This window comes from Camelus dromedarius, chromosome Y, assembly GCF_036321535.1.
Source record: "Camelus dromedarius isolate mCamDro1 chromosome Y, mCamDro1.pat, whole genome shotgun sequence".
Classification (NCBI taxonomy): domain Eukaryota; kingdom Metazoa; phylum Chordata; class Mammalia; order Artiodactyla; family Camelidae; genus Camelus; species Camelus dromedarius.
In genome coordinates this window covers 15,375,142-15,400,377 of record NC_087473.1, presented here as the reverse complement: position 1 = coordinate 15,400,377, position 25,236 = coordinate 15,375,142, and the positions used below count along the sequence as shown (strand labels likewise).

The following is a 25,236-nucleotide window of genomic DNA, read 5'->3' as shown; positions in this document are numbered from 1 at the left end:
GAGCTCTCGAGTATTTGGTAATGAATTCCACATTTTCACAGGCATCATTTTCAGGCCAAAGCATGTCGTCACACATAAACACATAAATTGATCATACGCCGTCTGCAACTCTGAAAGCAGAGGAGCAGCATCCCCAAGGATCTCCTCAAACAAAGGCGTGGTAACCGTTTCACCGTAAATCACTTCCTTTCTAGGGCTGTTCAGGGACAGTCCCCCAAGGTGCCTAATAAAGTCTCGAGAAATTCATGACAATGACCATCTCTGTCTGAAAGTTAAGCTGGAAACAGCCATGGTTCTTAACCACGCGCAGAACACAACCATCTAGACAGTTAAATATAAGAAGCCCATTTCTTTGTTCCCTAAAATGAAACATTTCTGTATCAACAATGCTGCTTAGAAATGGTTGCGAGGAGTTTCTCTGCGGGTGTCCTAAATTTATATTTCTTGCTGTTTTGACTGGTTTCTTTTTCATTGAACTCAAATGACAAACTAGCCAAAGTTGAATAATGGGTTCCCACGTAACTGGTTTAATATCGTATAATTTGATTTCCTCTCCAAAATTGCTCACTTGGTTGAAATGGCATAACTGTATAGGTTTAAAGGCATCCACAATTCTTCTTTTGAAAGAAACGAAGAAAGCTTCAGAAAACTAAAGAAAACGAAGGCGCATACATATGTTATCTGCATTTGCATAAACTACTCTGGGGGAAATGGACTTCCCAAATGTGAGGAAATAAAATGACTTGGTACTTTTTGTAAAGTGAGGCATCACTCGTCCATCGCTTCTACTGGAGTTGGGTTGGGGCAGGGGGATGTCTTCTCTTGTGAAATGAAATGTTCCAGTAACAATATTTATGCAAACATGATCTGTATATTTAGGAAGATTCATAATTGTCCCATAATTGTTTGATAAAGGGCAAAGAATCACATTTTTAAAATATCTTTCTTTTCCTTCCAAGAGTGACTACGGAAAACTGAGCTGTCAAAACTGCTGTACACCAGAAACTGACACATTGTAACTGACTATACCTCAATAATAATAATTTTTTAAAAAACTGTTGCCAGTTTTGACACTTGGCCTATTTCTAAATGTTCTATGTTGACTACTTCAATCTTTAAAAACTTTCTCAAGGGAGACAGTGTGACAGAGTGGAATGGGCACTAGCTCCGAAGCCAGAAGACCAGGGCATCCAACCCGTAACACGGGCCTGGCCAAACCAGTGTTCTATTCAAAAGATGTCAGTCCTCTCACATAAGAAGACAGCCACATAAGCCACTTACAGACTGTCTGTGGAAAAGGAAGATGGAATCTGCAGTGATCCATGCAGAGAAATCTGTTTTAAAAGAATCTTACTTCCCTCCTCTCGCTCTTCCTCACCTCAAGTTTCCTCACATCTTCTCTCTCACCTTGGCTGGAGCTTACCGATGGAAACGTCCGCAGCGAGGGATGGCAATGTCCTCTGTCTGTGCTGGCCCATAATGCAGCCGCCAGCTCTGAGTGGACACTGAGCCCTTGAAATGCGGTGAGTGTGGGGGTTCTCAACCTCAGCACTGCTGACGTTTTGGGCCAAATGCTTCTTTGCAGTGGGGCTGTCCCGTGCACCTTAGGATATTTACAGCAGCCTCCCAGGCTGTACCCACGAGATGCCAGCAGCACCTCCTCCCCCGAGCTGTGACCACCAAAACTGTCTCCAGACATTGCCCAATGTCCCCTGGGGGCAGCAAAATTATCTCTGGTTGAGAACCACAGGCTAGTGCCATTGAGGAACTGAATGTTTAACTGCCTTCAATTTAAACATTTAAATAGCAGATATGTTGGGCAGCTACTATTTTGGACAGTGTTGCCTCAAAACTTCTGAGATTATTATGAAAAGCTAGACTGACAGGCAACAAAGATGCTGGGAAGTGTAGAATTTTTTTTTCTGGAAGGGCTAAGGATGGGTTAAAACAACTTTATTTGCATAATAATTATTTATTTGCTGTCCCTCTAACTCAGAGCAGCTAGAGTGACCCAGCAATGTGTAAAAAGGTACAAAGTTAATAATAAAAGGAAATTGAGAAAAACCCACCACAGGGGTTTTCTGTCCATACCTGCCACCCAGGGAGGCAATAATGAGATAAACAGAGATCCGTCAGTAGCAGGGGCCAGAACCAAAGAAGGTTAACAGCCGTGACCACCCCAAGCTGTTCCTTCTAGGTCTGTCTGTCCTCTCCCTGCCGACCCCCCGGGCCACGCAGGACCAGGTGCGAATGCTCGGGGCAGCGCGAGTGACCTGAACAGCAAGCTCCCCACTAGCCCGTTGGGGTCACCCCCCCATTTACATCACTGGACCCTGGTCGCCCGGACCTTTAAATTGGGGTTACATGGGTTCATTCAATACATGGAAAGTGTAGTAAGGACGTATCTCTTTCATTTGAGGCGAGAGGACAATCCCCCAGTGATAGGAGATAACTGCGTTAGGTCAGAGAATCCCAGAAGCAACTGAGAGCCCCGGAAAGAGTCCAAGTTCAAAGGGAGTCATGCAGAAAGCAAGCTGCTCTCTGCAAGGTCAAAGGCAACTGAACCCCCACGAGCCTGGAGGCTGAGATGTCCCAATTCCCAGTTTTCTGTCGCAAGAAATATATGGGTACTGCTGGAAAGAAACAATATCCAGTGTGGTGAAATACACTAGCATTTTATATTTCCTCCCAAACGTTCCTGATGCCAGGAACAGTCAGTTGAAGTCACAAACAGAGAACACGGGCTGCAGAGACAAACAGTCCTGCCACTTGGCCCACAAATGGCCATGATTCCAGGAACCTCGGAAGAGTCCTTATTCCATCCCGTGTCCAGCTGTCTGAACTGTGAAATGTGAAAAACAACAGCCACTTCCTGGGGTAACTGCAGAAACTGGAAAGGGCGTCCCTCTATATGTGACGATTGTAGACTCCGCCCATTTCACGTGCTCTCACATGCAATTTCCCTTTACTGAGGCGACTCTGTGCTCTTGGGGCTGGAAGAGGCAGAAAAAAGGCTGCCCCACCCAACAATGAGCTCAGGAGCCCCAGAGGCTGTAAGCTCGGTCTCTCTGCTCCAGGAGACGCCCCTCTAGGGACACAGGCACACAAACACCGCACGAGATCAAAGAAGTCCAGGGTGGGAGCACACCACGTACTGTCGGAGCAACCAGGACGCCACGGCTCATATACTCCCGACAGGAAATGCCCCCTAAGTGAACAGCTACCAAAAGGGAGCAAAGTAAACAACTCTGTGAACAACAAGGGTCAGGCATCTGCTAGTTTCAAGGGCTCTTCCAAAGGACAAATGGTTCCCAAACCATTCATTCACAAGAGTGCGTATTCAACTCAAGAGCCCTAGAGATTAAATGATGACACTGTCCCGTCAACCTTTTTTCCAACAATTTAGAGTAAAAAAATACCAGTAATGACCAACGAAATGAAAACCTGGCTTTAAAAGATGTGCGTCAGGCCAAGTGAAATGTGTTAGACACAGAACGACAAATATGGCATGACTCCTCTTATATGAGGTTCTTTGAGGAGCGAAGCTCGTTGAGTCACAAAGGGGAAGGGTGGGGGCCGGGGGCTGGGGAGGGAGAAACGGGGAGTGTTTGGTGAGTACAGAGTTCTGGTCTGGGAAGACGGAAAGTTCCGGGTATGGAAGGTGGTTGATGGCCACACAACGACGTGAATGTCCTTCATGCCAGTGAACCATGCACTTGTAAGTGAGGAAAATGGTAACGTTTTAATCGTGTGTGTTTTACCACAAAAAAAGGAAGAGATGGACAGCCTGGTTATGCAGCAGTCCCAGTCACACACACAGGGGCTCACACCTGCACACACACACTGCGCACCCACGGTCCCCTCTGCATCAAGTTGGGCGAGGACAGCGCAGGAACCTCTGGGCTTGCCCGCACAGCACACTGCCACACACAGAAAACAAGCAGCCCTGAAAGGATGCCCCGCTGGCAGGCTTCTCTGTTGCAGCTGCGCTGTAAAATCAGTGCTACAGAGGGACTATTAGACACGAGCTGATGTCTCCCGGGCTGTGATACGATGCTTCAAGTGCCCCCTCTCCTGCCTAGTGCCCACATTCTACTGGGTAACGTGATCCACTGTCTGTGGCCACATCACAGAAGCTTTCTGGTTGATGAGCAGACGGCTAACAATGAGACTCCCCACCCCCACCCCAATGCAACACTGCATAAAAAATTCATATTTTAGACCAATCTCTCCTTCTTTAAGTAATGACAATAAAAGTTCCTGGAACCCAGCCTGTCTGAATGAATTTTAGTTCGCGGTGCAATAATAAACTAATGGCTTGGGCACAGAAGCATTTCTATGAAGAGCAAAAAAAAAAAAAAAAAAAAGAAGAAAAGAAAAGAAAAGAAAACCCAGTTATGCATAGTCAAATGGAAAATTCACTCAACCATGTGTCCTAACCTTTGCCGCTAACGGGCAACGCTATTCCAGATACGGTGCTACCCCCACGGGCTGCGGTGTTCCCGGTCTGATTGGTTAGACTCTCGCTATTCAAAGCGCGGTCCATGGACCTACAGCAGCAGGCTCCCCGGGGAACTTGCTGGAAATGCAAAAGCTTGAGCCCCACCCGGACCTGCTGAACCTGAATCTACATTTGAACGGTATCTCCAGCGGATGCACGTGAAAGTTGGAGGAATCTCGTCTAGAGAAGCAGGCCCCCAGACAGGGCGTCTGGACACACTGGTGCATTGCACGGTGCTGTGACATGGCACCAGTAACCCGTGGTCTGTAAGGGCCAAAGACAGTTACAAATGTCATAGAAAGACATCTGGGCAGATCTCTGATTATTCATCCAAAATGAGATGCATCTCTCTAAGGTTCCCTGACTGGGAAACTGTGAGGGGAAGGGAGGAGATACAGCCAAAGCCACAGAGCTGCCTGGCTGCACCCTGGGATAATTAAGCATCACGAAGACATCAAGACATTGAGCAGAATAACGTAAAATAATTTAAAATCTTAGCTGGTAGAAAAATGATTTCCAGCACAGCCGTATGCATACAGTGTACATTAAGTAAGCACTGCCTGAAATCTCACCCATTAAAGAATGACACCATTTCACCCAGGTGAGTTGCACTAAGCAGTCGTACCTCAGAGGAGTTTCATGCCCGTGTCAATGCGAGAGCACCGCTCCGAACACAGCTCAGCAAGCAATGGCTTAGGTGTGATCACTTCAGGATAAGTGGGTTAAATTATCTCCTATCACTGCCATTATTTGCAGACCTGTATAAATGTCTAATGATTAAACCCAATGATTCATCATTCTAAGTGCTCTTCCTAGCGATGCAGACTGCACACTGATCCCACGTTTTCTGCCCTCCCTAGAAGAGGATGGTCTGTGACCATGACGACACACACTTCTCGGTCCCACTGATGTCATCCTGGGTGCTGTGACGTGCTTGGCCGAGAAGCTGTGAGGAGCAGTGGCAGGTACCACATCACAGCAGTTTTACGAGACGTCCCAGTGCTGTGCTATTTGTCTTCACCCTGCCTTGGTACTGGCCTAAATGCCAAGTTCTAGCCAACAGGCTGAGCGAGGGAACCCAACAGGGTCAGGGAGGATGTTTTCCTTCTACACTAGTCTAGTCACCCAGCACTTAGACACAGGGCAGTGAAAACCAGTATCAACATAGAGCAATGTGAGGAGGAATATGGATTTATATACCTTCAAGAGAAAACAGCTGAACCTGTCTGAGAGATTGTCCTGCCTCTTCAAACCCGGATTTCCCTTTTTCTCTTCGCCTTACGGCCGAACTACCAAAAGGAGAGGGTACCATACCTGAATCAAATCTCTCCCTTTCCAATTTCCCTCAACTCACATGCAGTCAGGCTCCTGGCTTCCAGGCTCTCCTACACCCTCTTTCAAAGTTACCAACGACACTAGGGTCCTTTCCACTGCCCTCACATCCTATTAGCCATGAGACACTGAGAAGGCTACTCATTACCTCGTGTCTCGCACACTGTCAAACAAAGTTAAAACTTTCCCTCCGCTTCTCAGAAAGATGCTTTGAAAGGCAAATGCTATTCATTTACGTGAAGACTCGTGCACACTGTCAATCTTAACCAAATGAAAGATATTCATATCAGGACTGAAGTCAAGCCACAGCTGCTATCAACACATTTTAGGACAAACCTTGATGTACTAAAAATGCCAGATTACCACCAATGTACGTCAAGGACATGAAAGACATATACTGATCAGAAGGCCCTTCTCAGAACGGAGACGTGAAGGATGCTGATACAGAAGACTAAAATTATATCCAGCCCACATCCCATCGCCTCATCCTCATTATCCGTCCACAGGCACTGGTCCAGGCACACGGGCACAACATAAGTAAAGCTGAACAAATGTAAGGGAGAGAAGGAAGATAAACAAACTATAATAAAGCTGGGGGTGGTGGTGAGGGTAACGAGGCTCCATGACTCGAGCATCTTGAGTTCTACATGCAAACACAAAGAAGCAAAAAACTCCAAGACAATAAATGTGAACACAGCATTGTGTCAGTGCACAGGAGGGGCTGATTAATCAGTCCTGGGACTGAGGAAAATATAAAGGTCAGGAAAGGCTGCACAGAAGGAAGGAATTCAATCTGGCCACGGGTGGAAAATGAGAGTTTCACAGCAAAAACGTTGGCACAGTCACCTCCAGTGTCTAGTTCCATAGGTAAGGAATCTGGATGTCACCAGTCCATCTTCACAACCAATAAAAAGGTGAACAGACTAAAAAGTTCACAACTTTGCCTGAAACCCGTAAGACACGGGAGGACACAGAACAAGCCAGAGCTCCCAAGACTGGAGAGACAGGTGAACACAAGAAGTTATGGCTTTCCAGAGCAGAAATCCCCAGGTGGAAAAAACCACCGCGGGAACCAGGGCCAGGGTAGGGAAACTGAATTGCAATTGACCAACTGCTGGAGACTGCAGGTGACAAGTCTGACAGTTAAAACTCCAGAGGGACTCCAAAAGGAACCATTCTGAAAGATGTCTTCTTGGGAGGGCCTGCTTCAGGGACACCAGTTAACCAGACCCTGACCTGCTGGGTATTATTATCAGAGCCTAACCGACCTGGGGACAGGAAACGTCCAACGTCAGCTAGCTTCCGCCATTCTGTCCCACCTAAGGGAAGAGAAAAAGCTTCAGAAACACTTAATACGTTCCTAGTTCAGAGGCACAGCCTCACTAAAAGACTGAAATCTAATCAGAAGACTAAGAATGTTTCCACTCCTTACACACCTTAACCACTGCTTAACTGAAGTTCTTTTTACAGCATTTTCGTCTATGGTAGACATATCCAGCTTTCAAGAGAAAATGACAAGGCATACCCAAAGGCAAAACAAGACAATTTGAAGAGAAAAAGTGATCATCAGAACCAGACAAGGCAGGAATGTGAGCATTATCACATCAGGAATTGAAAACAACTCAGACCAATATGCTAAGGACTCTAAAGGAAAAAGTAGACAGCATGCAAGAACAGGTGGGCAACGTAAGCAGCGAAGTGGAGATGCTAAGAACGAACGAAAAAAATGTCCCGGCGATCAAAAAGTGTAACAAATACAGAATGCCTTTCCTGCACTTATGAGTAGATAAGGACACAGCTGAGGAAAAAAATCGTATCAGACACAAAGCCACAGCTCCAGAAGCTCAATGAACAAGTGGACTAACTGTCAGACATCGACACCTCAGCATCTCACCTTCAAGTTATAGAAGATCAAAGATAAAAAAGAAATCCTCAAGAAAGCCAGAGGGGGGAAATATATTTTACCTACAAAGAAACAAGGAATCACATTTAACGTTTCCTCAGAAATCGAGCAAGTAAGGAGAGTGGACAGAAATATTTAAAATGCTGGGGTGGGGGGGTGGGTGGATTCCACTAGCTAGAAGTTTTTACCTTGTAAAATCATCCTTCAAAAGTGAAGGTGAAATAAAGACTCAGACAAACCAAAACTGAGGGGATTTTTTGCCACTACACCTGCCTGGCAACAAATGTTAAAAAGTTCTTTAGAGAGAAAAAATAATACAGGTCAGAAACTCAGATGTACATAAAGAAGGGAAAAAAGGATATCAAAGGAGGAATAAGAAAAGATAAAATTCCAAATTTTATCTTTTCTTATTCTTAATTGATAACAGTTTGTTCAAAATAATAACAGCATCAAGTTATTTGATCATGTGTGCCTATGTATCTATTATACATAAATAAATATATATTTTATATACACATTTTTAGTTTATAATGTATATGCTTATATAGAAATATATAATTTTATACATATTCCTGTCTACTTATTTTTAAGTAAAATGAAAGAGAAAGGAATTAGGATTATTTTGTTATTATAAAGTACTCACACTAGCCAGTAAAATGGTATGGGATTATATGAAAGTGGACTTGAATTTATTGTAAATGTATATTGTAATCTCTAAGGCAATCACTAAATAGAGTTAAAAAAAAACAGTGTAATATGTTAAAAAAGGAAAGTGGAATCACAAAATGCTCAAAGCCACAAAAAATAGGAACAAAGAACAAAAGCAACAAACATTATCATATATGATAGATATGAATCCAACTATATCAATAATCACTTTGAATGTCAATGGTCTAAATGCACCAATTTAAAAGATGGTGACTGTTAGTGAATCAAAACACAAGACCCAAAAAACAAGAAGTCTGCCTTAAATAGACACACACAGATTAAAAGTAAATGGATGGAGAAAATACACCAGGCTAACACTCATCAAAAGAAAGCATGAGTAGCTCTAATAATTTTAAACAGAGCAGACTTCAAAACAAAGAAAGTTATCAGGGATAAAGAAGGGTACTTACATAATGGTAAAGAGGTCAATTCTCCAAGAAGACATAACAATTCTTCATAAACTCCGTGAGACAAAAACAAATAGAACAGCAAGTAGAAACCGAAGAAATAGATGCATTCACTATCATAGCTGGAGACTTCAACAGCCCTCTCTCAGAAACGTACAGACCCAGCTGGTAGAAAATCAGTGGAGACATAGCTGAACTCAACAGCACGAAGGATCAACTGTATGTAACTGACATCTATAGACTAATTGACCCAACAGCAGCAGCAAACACACCAAAACTGACCACATTCGGGGCCGTAAAACACATCATAACTTAAAAGAATATACATCATACAACGTCTGCTCTCAGGTCACAGTGGAATGAAAACTAGAAGTTAACAGAGGAAAGATCATTGCAAAACCCCAAAACATGTGGAGATTCAACAACACACGGGTTCTAAATAACACATGGGTCAAAGAACTCTCAGAAGGAATTTAAAATTATTTTGAAGTGAATAAAGACAAAAACACAACGTTTCAAAATGTAGCCTGTACTGAAAGCAGTGTTTAGAGAAAAATGTATAGCATTGAATGTTAATATTAGGAAAGAAAGATCTAAAGTCAGTAATCTAAATTTCCAGCTTAGAAAACTAGCAAAGAAAAGAACAAATTAAATCCTAAGTGAGGAGAAGAAAAGAAATAATAAGAGTTAGTGCAGAAACAAATGAAATTAAGAACAGGAACTCAATAAAGAAAAACCACAAAGTCAAAATCTGTTTCTTTTAAAAGATCAGTAGAATCATTAAGCCTCTAGGAGGGCTAACGAAGAAAAAGAGAAGACACAAATGACTAATATGAGAAATGAAAGAGGGGACATCACTACAGACCGCATGGAAATTTAAAGTATAATAAAGAAGTACTATGAAAAACTCTATGTCCACAAATTCAATAACGTAGATGAAATGGAACAATTCCTTAAAAAACAGAATCTGTCAAAACTCACAGAAGAAAGATGACCTGAGTAGGCTTGTATCTATTAAAGATACTGAATTAATACTTTCGTCTTCCAAAACAGAAAACACCAGGCCCATGTGGGTTCACTGGTGAATTCTGCCCAACAACTAAGAAAGGAATTAGACCAATTCTCTACCATCTGCTTCAAAGGATAGAAGCAGAGGGAACACTTCTTCACTCATTCTATGAGGTCAGCGTTACCCCAATAGCAAAACCAAAGACATCAGACGAAAGCTGTAAAAAATATCTGTTATGAATATAGATGCAAAAATCCTCAAGAAAATATTAGCAAACTGAATCCAAAGCTGTATGAAAAGAATTACACAAACATTTGACCAAGTGGGATTTGTCCCAGCGTTGACTCCAATGCTGGTTCAACATTCAAATACCAAGAGATGTAATCCATGACATCAATAGGCCAAAGAAAGAAAACTCTTACGATCATATCAATAGACGCAGAAAAAGCATTTAACGAAACCTGACACTCTCTCATGACAACGGCTTTCAGTAAAGTAGGCATCACGGGGAACTCTCTCAGCTTGGTAAGGAGTACCTGCAGACAGCCCCACGGCTATCGCCAGGCTTGATGGTGAGAGGCTTGAAACTACCCTGGGCCAGCAACAGGCCCCACTGCAGGTCTCCTAGAAATACAGACTCTCAAACCCCAGCCCAGACCCACTGAATTAGAACCTCTGGAGGTGGGACCCAGGAATCGGTATCTGAGCAAGCTCACCAGGAGACGTAAGCACAGTTATGTTTGAGAAGCACTGCTCTGAGAAGTTGGGAGTCTTAAAAGAGCAGAAATAGGGAGCAAGGTAGAGGCCATGGGGCTTGTCTATGCCAGGGACAACACATGCTGGAGTTACATACAGCAGGGAGGATGGCGAACTGGTTGGAGACCTGAGTCTGAAGAACTCTGCAGAAGGATGGTACCAAGGTAAAGGAGAGGACGGCACTAAGGAGGCTGGTGAGTTTTTAGGTTGAGTGGCTGAGTGAATATTTATGTTTTTAATTAATTGGAGACTCTAGGGAGAGGGACAAGTTTGGGGGTGACAAATAAGCAGCTTGGCCACAGAGCTCCTAAGTGACACCGTCAGCACTGGAGCCCAGAGACCAGACTCTCTCCACATGTCGCTCACTGTCTCTCATGCAACAGGGAGGAGAAACGTGTCCAAACCAGGATAAAGCAACTTAAAGGGATTCAACAGGACCATAAATCAGAAGTGATGAGTATGGACTTGAATCTGCATCTCAGGATGGAAACGTGGTCGTGGTTTGTGTATGTACAGACAGAGGAAGATAGGGAAAGGTGAGGCAGGTAAAAAAGGGACATTTCATTGACCAACAACGAAGTTCTCATTCTGCCTTTCAATTGTCAGAGAGCAATCACCATCGTCCCATTGCCGTTAGATTCTGGTGGTTCAGAAAGAGCCTTCAACTCTATACATTAAGTACCTTAAGACTTGATTAATGCTACTATAAAGGAAAATGCAAGCAAACTAGCTTTGCCTTCATCCTCAGCAAGACGGCACCCCTCAGCAGAATGACAGCTAATGAGGTAACACGGGGGATTTCAGCACAGCGGCACACAAAGGCCTGGAGATGTGACTCTCCCAAACTAGGTTATTTTTCCCTCCCAGATATTGTCCCAGGACCGAGCAGAAAACGATTCAGAAGTCACACAGCAAAGCCTCCCAGGGTGTGTAACTCAACATTCCACCAGCGTTCACTACCCCTTATAATATTCTCCATTACCAGTTGGAAAACAAAAGTTCTAAGGAGTTCCATTGTCTTTTTGTCTCCAAATGACAAAGAAACGAAAGAAACATACACAGGATGCAAAGGACAAAGGCGAGGGTGGGTGCCGAAGGGGCAGCATCGCGAGGCTTTAAAACACAGCAAACCCGTGTGTTTGCTGCGGATTTTCCCTGCCTCTTGAAACTGGAGTCCGTCTTCACACAGACAGAGTGACCGGTTTCTCGGGGATCGGAACACTTCTCGATGCGACTTCACGCCATACTTTCGGGATGGCCAAGATTTACAGCTGATTAGCCCGCATACTTCAGTCGCTTTCTCAAAAGATTCTAGGAAGGGATTATTTCTGTGCCCAAAGAGCCCTAGAGAATAGGCAGGGCGGCTCGCGGCCGTAATGTGAATTCCCCGGACTCGGTACACTGTGCTCATTGAAGCAGATAAAGCAAAGTTAAAGAAGCATTTAGTTCTTCAGAATGCCAGCCTTAATAAGTATCTTTTTGTGGAAGGATTTAGGAGGAGGGGAGGGTTACCCTTAGTGCAGGCATTATTTCCTCATACAAAAAGGGAAAATGTGCATACAGTTGGATGTAAAAAGCCAAAACGCACACGCCCCCCTCCCTCCCCAAGGAAAACTTGCTGAACACACACTCCCAAACGCCAGAGCATGAATCTTCACAGCTTAATAGTCCCGAAGCCATTGTGCACTTTCTCTTGGGAAAGGCGGCTCATTCATCTGCAACCGCCCAAGTTCAACCGTTCAGCTGTGAGAACGGGGAGCTGCGCGGCCCTCCAGACCCCACCTTCATCAGTAAGCAGGACCCAGTAGGAGGAGGAGGGGGGCAGCCCCCCCCCCAGGATGCCCCCGTCGAGGAACATGAGAAAGTCTGCCACAGGCTCAACTGGCCACATCGGCGGGCGGCCGAACGCTTAAAGTGACCTCTGCTTGCACGGTGCAAGGTCCGCCTGGCCCCAGGAACTTCCACAGTTCGTGTCGTAAACACTGTCCCACGTGGAACAGGGTGCAGAATCAGTCACTCGTGATTACTTAAAGTGCGTGCCGTTTACTAAGGCAATGGCACAGGATCCCACTTCGCTAACCACCAGCAAATGTCTCCTGCTTGACCTGGCCTTCCCTGCAACCTGTCTTCTAACATGAATATGCACATGGAAGGCAACTGAGCTATGGGTACAACGAAAAGCACGTCGAGATGCCCATTGTGCCGCTGGAGTGGAGTTTCCGCTGTGATTACAGGAGGTGAAATGCCCACTTCACCCGCAGGTGCTTCTCTATGTCTAAAATTTTCCATACGGACTCCAGTAACCTAAGGCAGATTGGTAAGGTCCTTCACAGAGAGCAACGTCAACACTTAACTACTACTAATAAAAGGGAGGGAGAGAGGGAAGGTGGGAGAGAGAGAAAGGAAGAAAGAAAAGGGAGGAAGGAAGGAAGAGAGGGAGAGAAAGAAAGAAAGAAAGGAAAGGAAAGAAAGACAAATGAACTTTTTTACAAAACAGAAACAGACTCACAGACAGAAAATAAACTTACGGTAACCAGGAAGAAAGGACAGGGAGCAGTAAGTTAGGAGGCTGGAGATTAACAGGTACAAATTACTATACATAAAAGAGATAACAAGGGCGTACGGTATAGCGCAGGGAACTACACTCAACATCTTATAATAAACTATGATGCAGGGGGGAGGCTATAGTTCAGGGGTACAGCAGATGCTTACCATGCACGAGGTCCTGGGTTCAAATCTATTAAGTAAATAAATAAACCTAATGCTTCCTCTCCCCCCCAAATTTTTTTAAGAAAAGAAACTATAATGGAAAAGAATAGAAAAAGAATACATGAATAACTGAATCACTTTGCTGTACACCTGAAACTAACACAACATTGTAAATTAACTACACTCCAATTTTTAAAATGGTAAAAAAAAAAAAAAAAAAGAGAGAGAGAGAGAGAGCAAGCGAGCGAGACATAGAAGGAAAGACGTTCACAAAGTGCCCGCTTTGAGTCATCCCTTCCCCCACACAAATGGAAAATGAACTCACCCACATTGGTAGCTGTCCTCTGAAAAGACCCAGTTGAGAGAAGTTCTTTCTTTATTGTGTGGTTTTAAAGACTATCCTCTGACCTCTGCTATTTATGACTTAAGATCTGTGAAGACAGGGCCAAACCCCTTTGGCTCCAAAAGGCGACACAAACAAAAGCTTTTCACCTTTGTTCCACTTACCTCATTTCCCATCAGGACACGTCCCTCCTGCACCCCCTGGTTTCACCATTTAAGCTGCATTTTCTTGTTTCTTTTGCCCAGCCACAGCCATCACCTAGCTGACAAGTGGCCACTGTCACTCCTTTCCAAGGACAGAGTCCCCCGTCATCACGGCCCAGCGGAAGGAGCTTCGGTAGGAATACAGCCGCCTCGTCCCCTCACCTCAGCTCACCATGAAATTGTGTAATAAGTGGTTCAGGAAGCTCAACAACGCGCCAGGCAAGTCTCAGCCCCAGTACGGCGCTCCTCAAGTTACTTACTAATTTATGGATTTATCTACAGCCTTTCTCGCCCTTAAAAGGATTCAACACGATTTACAGAGGCCCATAGGATACAGCCAGAAAGCAAATCTCACATGGTTGAGAAAAATGAGATAAAAGAAATAAAAACTGGAGTCAGGTACAAAGCTGGTTCCCAAAGTACATGGGATCAATTTCAGTAACCTTGTTAAAGCACGAAATTTTATTTATCTTCTAGCTTTGTAATGGCCAGTTCTAAGGGGAAGACAGTTTGGTTCCAGTGGCTCCAGGCTAAAACATCTACCAGTTGCTGAGGGAAGCATATTGAGTACTGAATAGATGCACACGATGAACGTCTTCCCACGTTTTCTCCTGAAGACGGCACAGAGTAACAGACCGATGTTCTCAGCAAGTTCCTCAGAGTGACTGGTTTCTGAGATGGTTTCTGAGAATATTACACGAGCTGCATTGCAGCAAATGGGGTTCAGTACATGCCAAGGACGACTGTGAGATGGTGAAGGGACACAGATCAGTCCTGTAATCAAGGCATGGCTCGAAGAGCTTCTGGAGACCATCCATCCACGAGGCATGTGTAACCCCTGCTTCCCTCTGGCACCTCTTGTACCACGAGGTTATGGGGTGTTGATATGAGTCCTTGGCAAGGACCAGGGGTACAGTGACTTGTCGACACATCACTGTCATTTCACAGTTACCAGAACTGCTGTCAGCTCTGACATCCACTGTGAGAACTGAAGCCCCTAACGAGGATGACTATTTGAATAAAAATTCCATCCCCTCTCTGCCTAGACATGTGTCAAGTAGCGTGAAGGGAGGACGTGACAAGGATCCTCCTCAGGAAAAGTCACTCTCTCTTCCTACCTAGGGGAACAGAAGCTACACATTCAATGCTCTATCCCATACAGCACAGCAATGGTAATTTTAGGTTGAAAAAGAGTTTAGAGCAAATGACTGGCTTAGCCACGAAACACTCTCACACACACTTTGCACTGTAACCCGGCAGCACGCTATGGGGCCTTCCAGGGACAGACTGCACCCCGTTACCCCGCAGCCCCATGCCCTCTGCCTGCCTCTTGTCTGTAGAAATATTTTAGCCTTCTAGGCCTTCCCTGAGTTTCAAAAAGCAAATTTAATTTCAGAAGTGAGAAAAGGCAGAAACAAAGGGGGACAGTCAAACAAGACAAAACAGTGATAGTTTAGCTGTTAAACAAAGTCAAGGACTCTGGTACATCCTCAAGGGCTATCGATCATATCCGGACCCACATCCTTCATCTGTTTTGCAGACAGTGAAACCCCACCAGGTGGGAGAAGTTAACTGATGCTGACCACAAGCCCATCCCCAGACCAGCTGGAACCAGAAGGTTGGTGATGTCGGCTCCCGACGGCCTCACCACCACCCAACCAGAAGAATGTCCACGAGCTGATCAGGGCCCCTTCCTCACCTTGTCTTTAAAGTCCTTTCCCTGAAAGGCCTCGGGGAGTCGAGTCTTTTGAGCATGAGCCACCCAGGCTCCTCTGTCACACCTTCAATAAAAGCCGCACTTTCCTTCACCACAGCCCAGGGTCGGGAGACTACTGCGTGGGCGCGCGGACCCAAGTTTGGCTCAGTCACAACATGACCCAAAGAACATCATGCTTTGAGCAATGAGTCTTACAAGAAAGTTCTCTTACCCCAAATAGTTGCAAAACAAACATACTAAGGTAGTTTAACATGTTTGTTTACAGGGTGAGGGAAGTTCTTCTACGTCAAAGAGAGGAAATTGAGAACTCCTGTAAGAAAGGAAAATTAATTCTCCCAATAATTAGCCTGTATTCCTCCTTCAGGCAAATTAGGTAGCAAGCCTACCTCCCAGTTCCCCCAGTTAATAAAAAGCCAAGTTGAAATGCATACCTGGATTCCTGTTCCTATAGTAACTGCTCTCTTAAAAACAGAAATAATGTTTCTAAGACAGACTATGTCCCAACACAAATCAGGCTCCCAAGAGGAATTCCTGTGTGTGAGTAGGTAGGACAAGTTGACCCTCATGTCAAGGACTGCCAACACGATGGAGTCAAAATCACAGAGAGAGAAAAGCAAATGGTGACCCCGTCAATTCAAGGGAGCGTCTTCACTTCGGTCGAGACTATTTTGACAGGGACCATCCTTGGAGAAGGGAGGCAACCCAGCCCAGTGACATATTCAGTGCCCACAAGTTCTCCCTCCCAGCTACTAAAATCCAATGTGGTCTCCTTTCTAGAACATAACCCTCCTGTTCCACAGTCAGCACTGGTGCTCTTTGCTGGTCGCCAGATCGAAGCCAGCGTCTTTCAACAGTCGGAGCGCCTCCGTGTGCCTTCTGATGAATGCACGACAATGTCAACACACCTGTCAGCCCACAATCAGCATGGAACACGTCCTGACGGACACGTTTTTCACATGTTCGAAACGGATTCCCTTTCTAACGCCGGCTTTCAGGAATCCTTCCTCTGTCGTGAACCACACTTAAGACATTCCGTTTGCATCTTCTTTCATGAGATGGGAGCAGAAATTACCAGGAAGAGGTGAGGCTAAGGACTTCCACAGAGATGCTTTCTCTCCTCCACGTGGCTTTGCTTCAAAGTTTACAGCAGGTGGAAGACTTTCACACTCATAAAAATTGCTACAGAAAATCAAAAGCACGTGGGGCTGTTCACATGTCACGTGTTGGATTTAAATCCAAGTAAGCACCTGTTCTTTTCCTGAATTGCTGACTGTGCTGTGAGCCTGGCAGGAAGTTCTGTGTGTTATTTCAGCACACAGCCTAGTTTCTAGGCTAGAAAACCCTGCAGTGTTCCAGTGACTGCAGGCTAATGATCGCCCCAAAGCACGCTAATATGTCTGATAAAAGTTCCCAGCGTGAAGGCAGAAAACACTTACCATAAGAATGACAGAGCAGGGAAAGCAAATCGGTGACACCAGCTAGGGCTGCCTTCAGGCTGGAGGCTCCAATTAGAGCTGAGCCCCCGCGTCCCCCAGGCTGGGGCCGGAAGAAGGCACTGCAGACCTCTCCTGGGTACAATCAATGGCTCGCCTTCCTCTGAATCCCAGCACTTACCACTGAAGGAAGGAAGTTCTGAAACAAGGTGTATACGTAGCTGCCTCATGGACAGGTTCTTTCGGTTTTTCTGTTTCACATGCTCTCACTTGGTTCTTCCTTTTTTGCCACGTCTGCCTTTACCTGAGAGATGACATTTGCTTGAATGCTCCCTGACAGCGACACTGGATGGAGTCCTGAGAATGAAGCTGCACGTCCAGCCCTAACTCGAACTTGCAGATTATTCGATTTTTCAGCTGCACGGCGACTGGGAAATCCACGGGCTCAGGTGTGCCTGAGGAGAGACTCCATCTCTGGGTAAGCACTAAAGTGCCTAATGGTCCTTGGGGTAGTTACAGTAATGCTTTTCCTGGCATGTTACAGGACAGTCCAACAAATGTACACTCAACAATACTCATCGTGCTGTCACAACGCTGCACGCACAGACGGCTTTTCCAAAAGAACATGAGCCAAACTCTTACACACCCAACCATTTCTTTTCATATGCATCCCATACAAACTGCAAGTCCACCACTGGCTTAAGGAAATAGAATATTCCTCTCTTCTCTTTCCAGATTATCACGTCCCACTTGCTTAGAAATAATGTCACGATCTTTACTTACAGAAATGGTAACACTGGCATCCAAAATAAAGGGAATTAATGATAACACGTGAGAAGTTCTGTACTCTTCTGGCAGTACAAACCTACACCTTCTCTTGACCATCACTGTCAGGGGCGCTCTGTCTATGAAATAACTGGTAATGTCGACTGAAAAAGAATGCGCACCGTGAGACTTCTGAGTTAAGTTTTACTTGGGCAAAATGAGGACTAGAGCCCGGGAGACAGCACTCAGAGAGCTCTGAGGAACTGCTCCAGAGAGGTGGGTACAGGGGAATGTCACTGTTATTTATATATGGTTTCAGTGAAGGGGGTTACATGCAGTAAAGCACACACTGAGGCAGAGGCTTGTGGCCAGGCGCGAGGAGATGTCACCATTAATGATTTTTAGTGCTTTTCTACATATGAGAAGATGCAGGAATTTGGGCTCATAAAATCTTCTTCTCAAAATATCTAACTATCTGAAGGCCTGTCCAGCCAGTTTTTCCCAGAGCACAGAGCTCCTCGTTCCTCATCTCCGCCCTGAACTCCTTTCAGGGGGTGTCTGAGGTCAGCAGCTGCAGCAGCTCGTGATTTAATCCTTGTAGAGGTAGATGGCAAGTGCCAATTTTTAGCTGGCAGTAACTCCCAAAAGATATCAATACGTTGGACAAGAGATTCTCATTATAGATCAACTTTGCCCTTGAAGATGATAATACAAAGTCAGGGAAAACTGTGAATATTAAATATTACAATAGAGATTTAATGCAGTAAGTATTACAATAGGCTTTGAGTGTTTTAAAGTATATAATACATCTGAAATTTCAATCTGTTGTTTATTATTATTGCAAAGAAATAAAGACCTCAACTTTGGGTTTTGGGCATTTAGACCTAGCGCATTTCCACGTGTGCCTGAGTTTTCCTTTTCTTCCTTAAGATCTGTTTTCTCGGGGCTCTGTGGATTTACAGTCATTACCACATAAATCACAGAGAGCATCTAATACAAAACAAAAACCTTCAACAGTCACATTCAGTTACGTTCCAGAGGTTTGACCTTTATCCAGTACATTTCACAGATGTCAAATGAAGCCGTCCAGATGTTCACGCAAACAAAACCAATCTTCCTCACCTCTAAATGTGGCTCTGAAAACAACTTGGAAAATGACTAAGAATTTGGAGTTACAGCCCTTACAAGAACCGCACTCCCACTGAGATCAAAGCAGCATGCCACTGCTCCAAGATTGAGCCCTGAATTACTGCTTTTCAACACAAATCCTTACAACTAATTGGGAAACAACAGTCAAGTGAGTCACAACATCCCAAAGGAGAAGGATGAGCACACGTGCTCCGCAGACACGGGTGGGTGTCACCAGGAGTGCCACTCTTAGGTGCAGGTGTAGAAAGGTAACTGAGCGCAAGGTCAAAGGAGACACATCTCTATACAGTAAATGCGTGACTCTCATGCAAATCTAGAATGAACAAGTGCCAAAGATTTGGTTTAACTTGTGAAATACTGCAAGAACCAGTAGTAAGTTACATTTGGTTCAAGAGGAAACCCAAATACAAGTATGTCTGCACACGAGAAGGAATGCTAGAACGCAGTTACAAACAGATGCAAAACGGTCTATTCACGGGGTCTGCATCAACTGCATTCCATGGGACACAGTCATCTGCATTTCCGTGGACAAGAATCGTCTGAATTATCATCAGCCTTCTACCATTTACAGAGAAAGAGTACAGCTCAAAGATGACAGACAATGGAGGTGACCTGGCAGAGTGCCACAGAGAGTCCATCCAGTCATCTCTCACCTGCCCACTTGGAAGTCTTTTACAATTTTTACTGGCTTTAATAATCACATTTTAATACTGAACTTTCAAAAATTAATTGTGACGTGCTCGACATTTTCCTTCTATTGTTTACCATTCATTCATTCAACAAATCCTCACGTGCTGACCACCAACGTTCCGTACATGATCTTAGAAGCTGCCCATTTTTTAGTTTGAACACATCAAGATATACCTTTGTAATGAGAGACCGACACAATTTTACTGCTTTATTTTCGATTGGTTTTGCATATGTGAATGTAAGGCACAGAAGAGAGACTGGCAAACTATGGCAAATGGGCAAATACAGCCCAGCACCTGTTTCTGCATCGCCAGTGAGCGGAGAACTGTTCTTACATTTTTAACTGGTTGGGGAAAAGTAATGAAATGTCATGATGTGAAATTCTATGAAATTCAAATTTCAGTGCCCATGAATAAAGTTTTATTGGACCACAGGCACATTCCTTGGTTTACGTATTACCCATCACTGACTTCATGCTACAGTGGACGACTTGGGAGTTGCCACAGAGACTTAATGGGCTACAAAGATGAAAATATTTACTATCTGGTCTTTTACAGAAATTGTATATGATGAGAATTAGAATTCCTTACATATAAAGAGTTCCTTCAAAGGTGCTTGGTGCATACCACACGCTCAGTAAACTGTATGTTTGTTTTCCTTCATATAATAAAGCAAAACTACTGAGACTTAGAACTGTGTTCTTAAATTCTTTTCTAACTCTCAAAATGCACAGATCAGGTTTCTCAGCCTCCTTTGGCCCTGCTGAACTTGGAGCCAGAAAACTCTTCACCGTGAGGGTGTCCTGTGCATTGCAGTTTTTTGTCACCACCCCTGACCTCCACCTGTGAGATGCTAGTAGGTTCCCACCACTGACAGTGACAACCAAAAATGCCTCCTGCCATTGCTCAGTGTCCCCCTTGGGAACAACATGGTCCCAGGTTAAGAAGCACTGGCCTAAAGGGATGCTGGGCAGGAAGTCGCTGCTCTCCGTCATCTAAGCCCCCGACTTCACAGTGCTGCCTTCACTACAGGGAAAAGGTGCTGATTTTCCTAATTCGTCATACATCATCGTGTTAAGAGGCACAGACACTAAATGGATCGCAACTTTCTTCCTGAAGGTACTAGAGTCATGATGTCCTTCGGGAGAAGAAAAAAATGTAATGAACAGGTTTCACTCATGGATTCATCTACAAACAGTTGTTGGCAACTACTCTGTGCCAAACAGCGTTCTACACTCTGAAGAGACTGCAATGAACAAGGAGTACGAAGTCGGTGCCCCCGGGAGCTCGCTTTCTGGTGAAGGAGGCAGACTCTCAGAGATAAAGGACTAACTCAGTAATGTTGTGCAGGGGGTCATGTGGACGATGAAGTGTATAAGTGGGTGGGAGGGGGATCTGGGAAGGCAAGGCTGAGGTGACGACTGTGCTGAGACGTGAACGGGAGGGGAGGGAGTGGCGGTGAGCAGGACAACTCTGCAGAAGGAGCTTTCTGGATAGAGGAAAAAGCAGCCTTGACAGGGCAGAGACAAGGAGAAAAGTGGACATGGAACATAGGCGGACAAGACAGGACCGAGGCCTCAGACTGAGAAAGATGGGAAGATATTAAAAGGTGTGAGGAAGACCACAGCAGGAATCAGCTAATGTGTTCAAAGGGTCTTGCCAGCAGCCCCACGGGTACAGTTGAAGCTGAGAGACCCAAGAGGATGCTCCTGGATTCGTCCAGGCAAGAGATGATGGCAGACTGGACACGGGAGGCAGTCAGATGGGAAGAAGAGACCCTATTCTGGAGGATTCTGAAGGTGATTGGCTTTGCAAACTTCACCAAGACTAATTAAAAAGTCCTATAAAATACTGTGTAACATATATTCAGAAAACATGCACTTTAACATACATTTAGAAAATTATATCATCAACATTGCTTCTTGATTTGATGGTTTGTTTTTTCACTTGACTGACGCAGTCTTCTAACTGATTTTTCAAGTTGTTGATCTCTCTACAACACAGCGTAGGGGGCGTCATTCTAAACTGGAGTTCACCTCCAGCAGTCTGCTGAGTGACTCCAGGACCAATGTCAAATGTGTATGTGCCTGAATTTCCCCATCTGTAAAATGGAGTTACCATCGCTCACCACTCACCCGATTAACGTAAAGATCAAGAGGAAAAGCCTGGAAAAAGCTTCACGAATCTCCAAACAAATACAAAATCGAATTATTTGCAAATATATCCAGTGCAGATAATATCCAAAGGAGATAAACTGTGATTAACATGTAAGATTCATTCCCGAAGACCCAGGCTAAAGACAACCTTTAAATTTATGTCAGCTTTGTAAAATATTCCAGAGTCTCTCTTGCAGTTAGCTGTGACTTATTGATTCACTTTTGCTTTCAGGCAAAAGGAATTGATTCCTTTTCTTGTGAAATTCAGTCTCTCATGTCAGCCTTGATCATTCAATTATAAAATATGGTTTAACAATCTGTATTCCCTAGAGCTGCAATTTCCTTTAATTAGGATATTCTATAAAAGCAGTTCCAATGAACCTCTTTCCATTCACATTTCAAGTGTGCAAAACAGACAAGTTAATTTCTTGCTGGGCCAGGACAAAGGGATGCTTATGAGAAGTAACACTGATACAACAAATTACCATCCATGTAACATCCAACTAACTAAACTGCACAGAAACACTACTCATGAAATTTAGTCAGCCTTACGGTCCTATCTACACATATATGTGTCCTTTCCTGCAATGGTGACCCAAACAAATTACCCAAACATCAGATGAATAATGTAACAGATACCAGAAAATGCCTTATCAGAGCAAACGCCTATGATATTTTATAAAAAGAGCAAAAGGATCTTAAACCAGACATTTCGTCTCTGCCCAGGATCTAAAGAGCCAGAACTGAGCAAAGCTTATTTTCGCCAAGTTATTTCACATTCACATAATAATTCTGTTCTGTTTTTAGTAACAGTCATGTGGATTAAATGACACAACACATGCATAAACGTCAGAATGTATCACTGCGATAAAGTTCTAGGTTGAAGAATGTTTTTTCTACAATCATCTACTTTGAGATAATGTGAAAGATCTTTCAAAATAAGGTCCTTCATACATATGCTATTTCATATATCGTGTATGAACACTCTGATGAAATTTTGGTTGTAAAACAAAGGAATGCTTCAATTTTCAGTTCAATAGTAATATCCATGAAGGGAATCTCATCAGACACTCTTAAGATCCCCAAGTGCTCCAATATTCATAGCAAGTTTAAACTTTATTCATTTACATAATCTGAATATTAAACCTACTTCGGACTAGAGCTACACACACACACACACACACACACACACACACACACTTTTTAAGGATTTTGGTGTTTGGGGACTGAGGTAAGAAATTTATGCTAGTAAGTATATGAACGAATATAATGATAACTTTAGAGAATGCATATGCAACAAGAAATATTCAAAAATGGAAAAGAAACTGCTTAAAGAATCAAATTACTTAACCAGCAATTCCTACACACAAACAAAATAAACACATACAAAATAACTCACGTGTAAGCAGACTGCACTAAACCTTCTAGTCTAACCAGAAGATGTTTTCTCCTTTAAAAATTTTTAATTAAAAAAATTACAGAATAAGGAGAGAAACAAGGTAGGGTATAGAAATAATGATACATGTAGCCTGACTGCAGTGCTGGTTACACTAACTGAATCTACACATGTGGTAAAACCTCACAGAACTATCTACATACATTATACCAACCTCAATCTTTGCTTTTGATACTGTTCTACAAATACATAAAGTGTAACCCCTGCTGGGAATGGGGTGAAGAGTGCATGCGACTTCTCTGTACTAACTTTGCAACTTCCTGTGACTCTATAGTTGCTCCGAAATTAAAAGATTTTTAAAATACTGACACAGTGGTAGGGAACATACCTTAGAACATTGCTTGTGATTCTGGCACCAAACCAGGGAACCATTGTTCTGCAAAAAGAAAAAGAAATATCGAGTCAATTTTCTAGTTGAAAACTACATATCCCCATGTGTATGAATATAATTTTAAAATATTTGCATTAAGGAAAGATCGATTTTGCCATCCTGATATGTCTTTGTTCCTAAAATAGAAAATGTGCTTCTAATGGAAGAGTTTGAGGCTGGAAGTCAGATCCCATGGTAAAGGCTTCTCTTTCCCTTTCCCTGGATGTGTGACTCTGGACAAGGGACTCAGCAGCCCTGTGCCTCAGTTCATCCATCTGTAAACATAATGACACTATCTGCTGCATGGGGTCAGTGGGAGAATATATGCAGACCATTTAGCACGGCTTGACATTTACTCAACATGTACCAAGTACGAGGGCTATGACTCATTAGCCAAGTACTGAATTTCTGCGTGAAACTGTCGTCCCATGACTGAAACTTTGGTGATGGGTGGGTTGTCATGTATTACATCAGACTGTGCAAGGCTGGGGTGGTTAGTCGAGATAGTAGAAACCGTCACCCCAGAATTGAATGTTGTGGCCTCCTGTTTTTTTGAAGTTTGAGGTTGGGTATGAGATAAAGTAGTCCGTTTCCCATGTTTGAACACCTACATTTTCTTTTTTTTTTTTTTTTAATTGAAGTACAGTCAGTTACAATGTGTCAATTTCTGGGTATAGTACAATGCCCCAGTCTTGCATATACATACATATATTTGTTTTCATATTTTTTTTCCCATTAAAGGCGATTACAAGATTCTGAGCATAGTTCCCTGTGCTATATACAAGAAACTTTTTAAAATCTATTTTTATATATAGTGGCTAACATAAACTTTCAGTTTTAAGAATATCAGCAGCTTTGTTTGCAGTTAAGGAAAAAGAATGTTCAACCTACAATATATCTTTTTAAAAGTATTCCTATAAGAAGCTAATTGATACATAAATCACATACACAAAAGTCACAAAGGCCAGGTCCCGAAGAGCTTTTTCACCAAGGTCATGGTTAAGGACCTTGTGCCTCCTTGAGTCAGGTCAGAGGGGCCTGCTCCTTGCTCTGGGGCAGCTTCCACCTCTTCCCTTCCAGGTCTCTCTCTCCCTGGACGATGGCCAGGAGCTCTGGAGGCCCCCCTCTGCTGCACTGCTCCTGAGAGATGCACTGTACCCCTTCCCCCCACAGGATACATATATTTTCTTTGATCTGAGTCTTAGGTCCTGAAATAGAGTGTGGTCCAGGTGACAGGCTTCCCTGCTTCCTTTTTGCTTCAAAGTTTCACACTAGCATCAGGACCAGCTCCTGGCTGTCACAGAGATGGCCTCCAGCAAAGGCCACGCCAGGGTGACTGGGGCAGCAAAAGCAGGCGTGGCACCTGCGGACTGTCCCACAAGAGTGGTCAACAAGAATACGACTAATGGGCTCATATGCCTTTGACAAGATTATTACCAATCAACATCCAAAGGTTGTATGACTGACCACGTGTAGGTAGCAGGCACTTGCCGTGCTGTGTGACACACTCACCCCTCAGTCATCCCACATATGACACAAGCTTCGTGCACCCACTTTACACTAAGAAACTGGGAGTCAAAGAAGGCGATGGAAATGTGCACACCCCGGAGCTACTGGTTAACTCAGCCGT

At 43.9% G+C, this 25,236-nt stretch overlaps 1 protein-coding gene across 2 annotated transcripts in view; it reads right to left on the bottom strand.

Moving 5' to 3' along the window:
* The window catches only part of LOC135320459 (anosmin-1), a 170,611-nt gene that overhangs the window by 112,615 nt on the left and 32,760 nt on the right, over nt 1-25,236 (bottom strand). The window contains exon 2 of one of the 2 annotated variants that reach the window (XM_064483598.1): nt 23,565-23,612. In XM_064483598.1, coding sequence (XP_064339668.1) covers nt 23,565-23,612 — 48 coding nt within the window. Of the gene's footprint in view, nt 1-13,650; nt 13,713-23,564; nt 23,613-25,236 lie in introns of those variants that run through there. The other variant, XM_064483599.1, reaches the window with a different exon arrangement.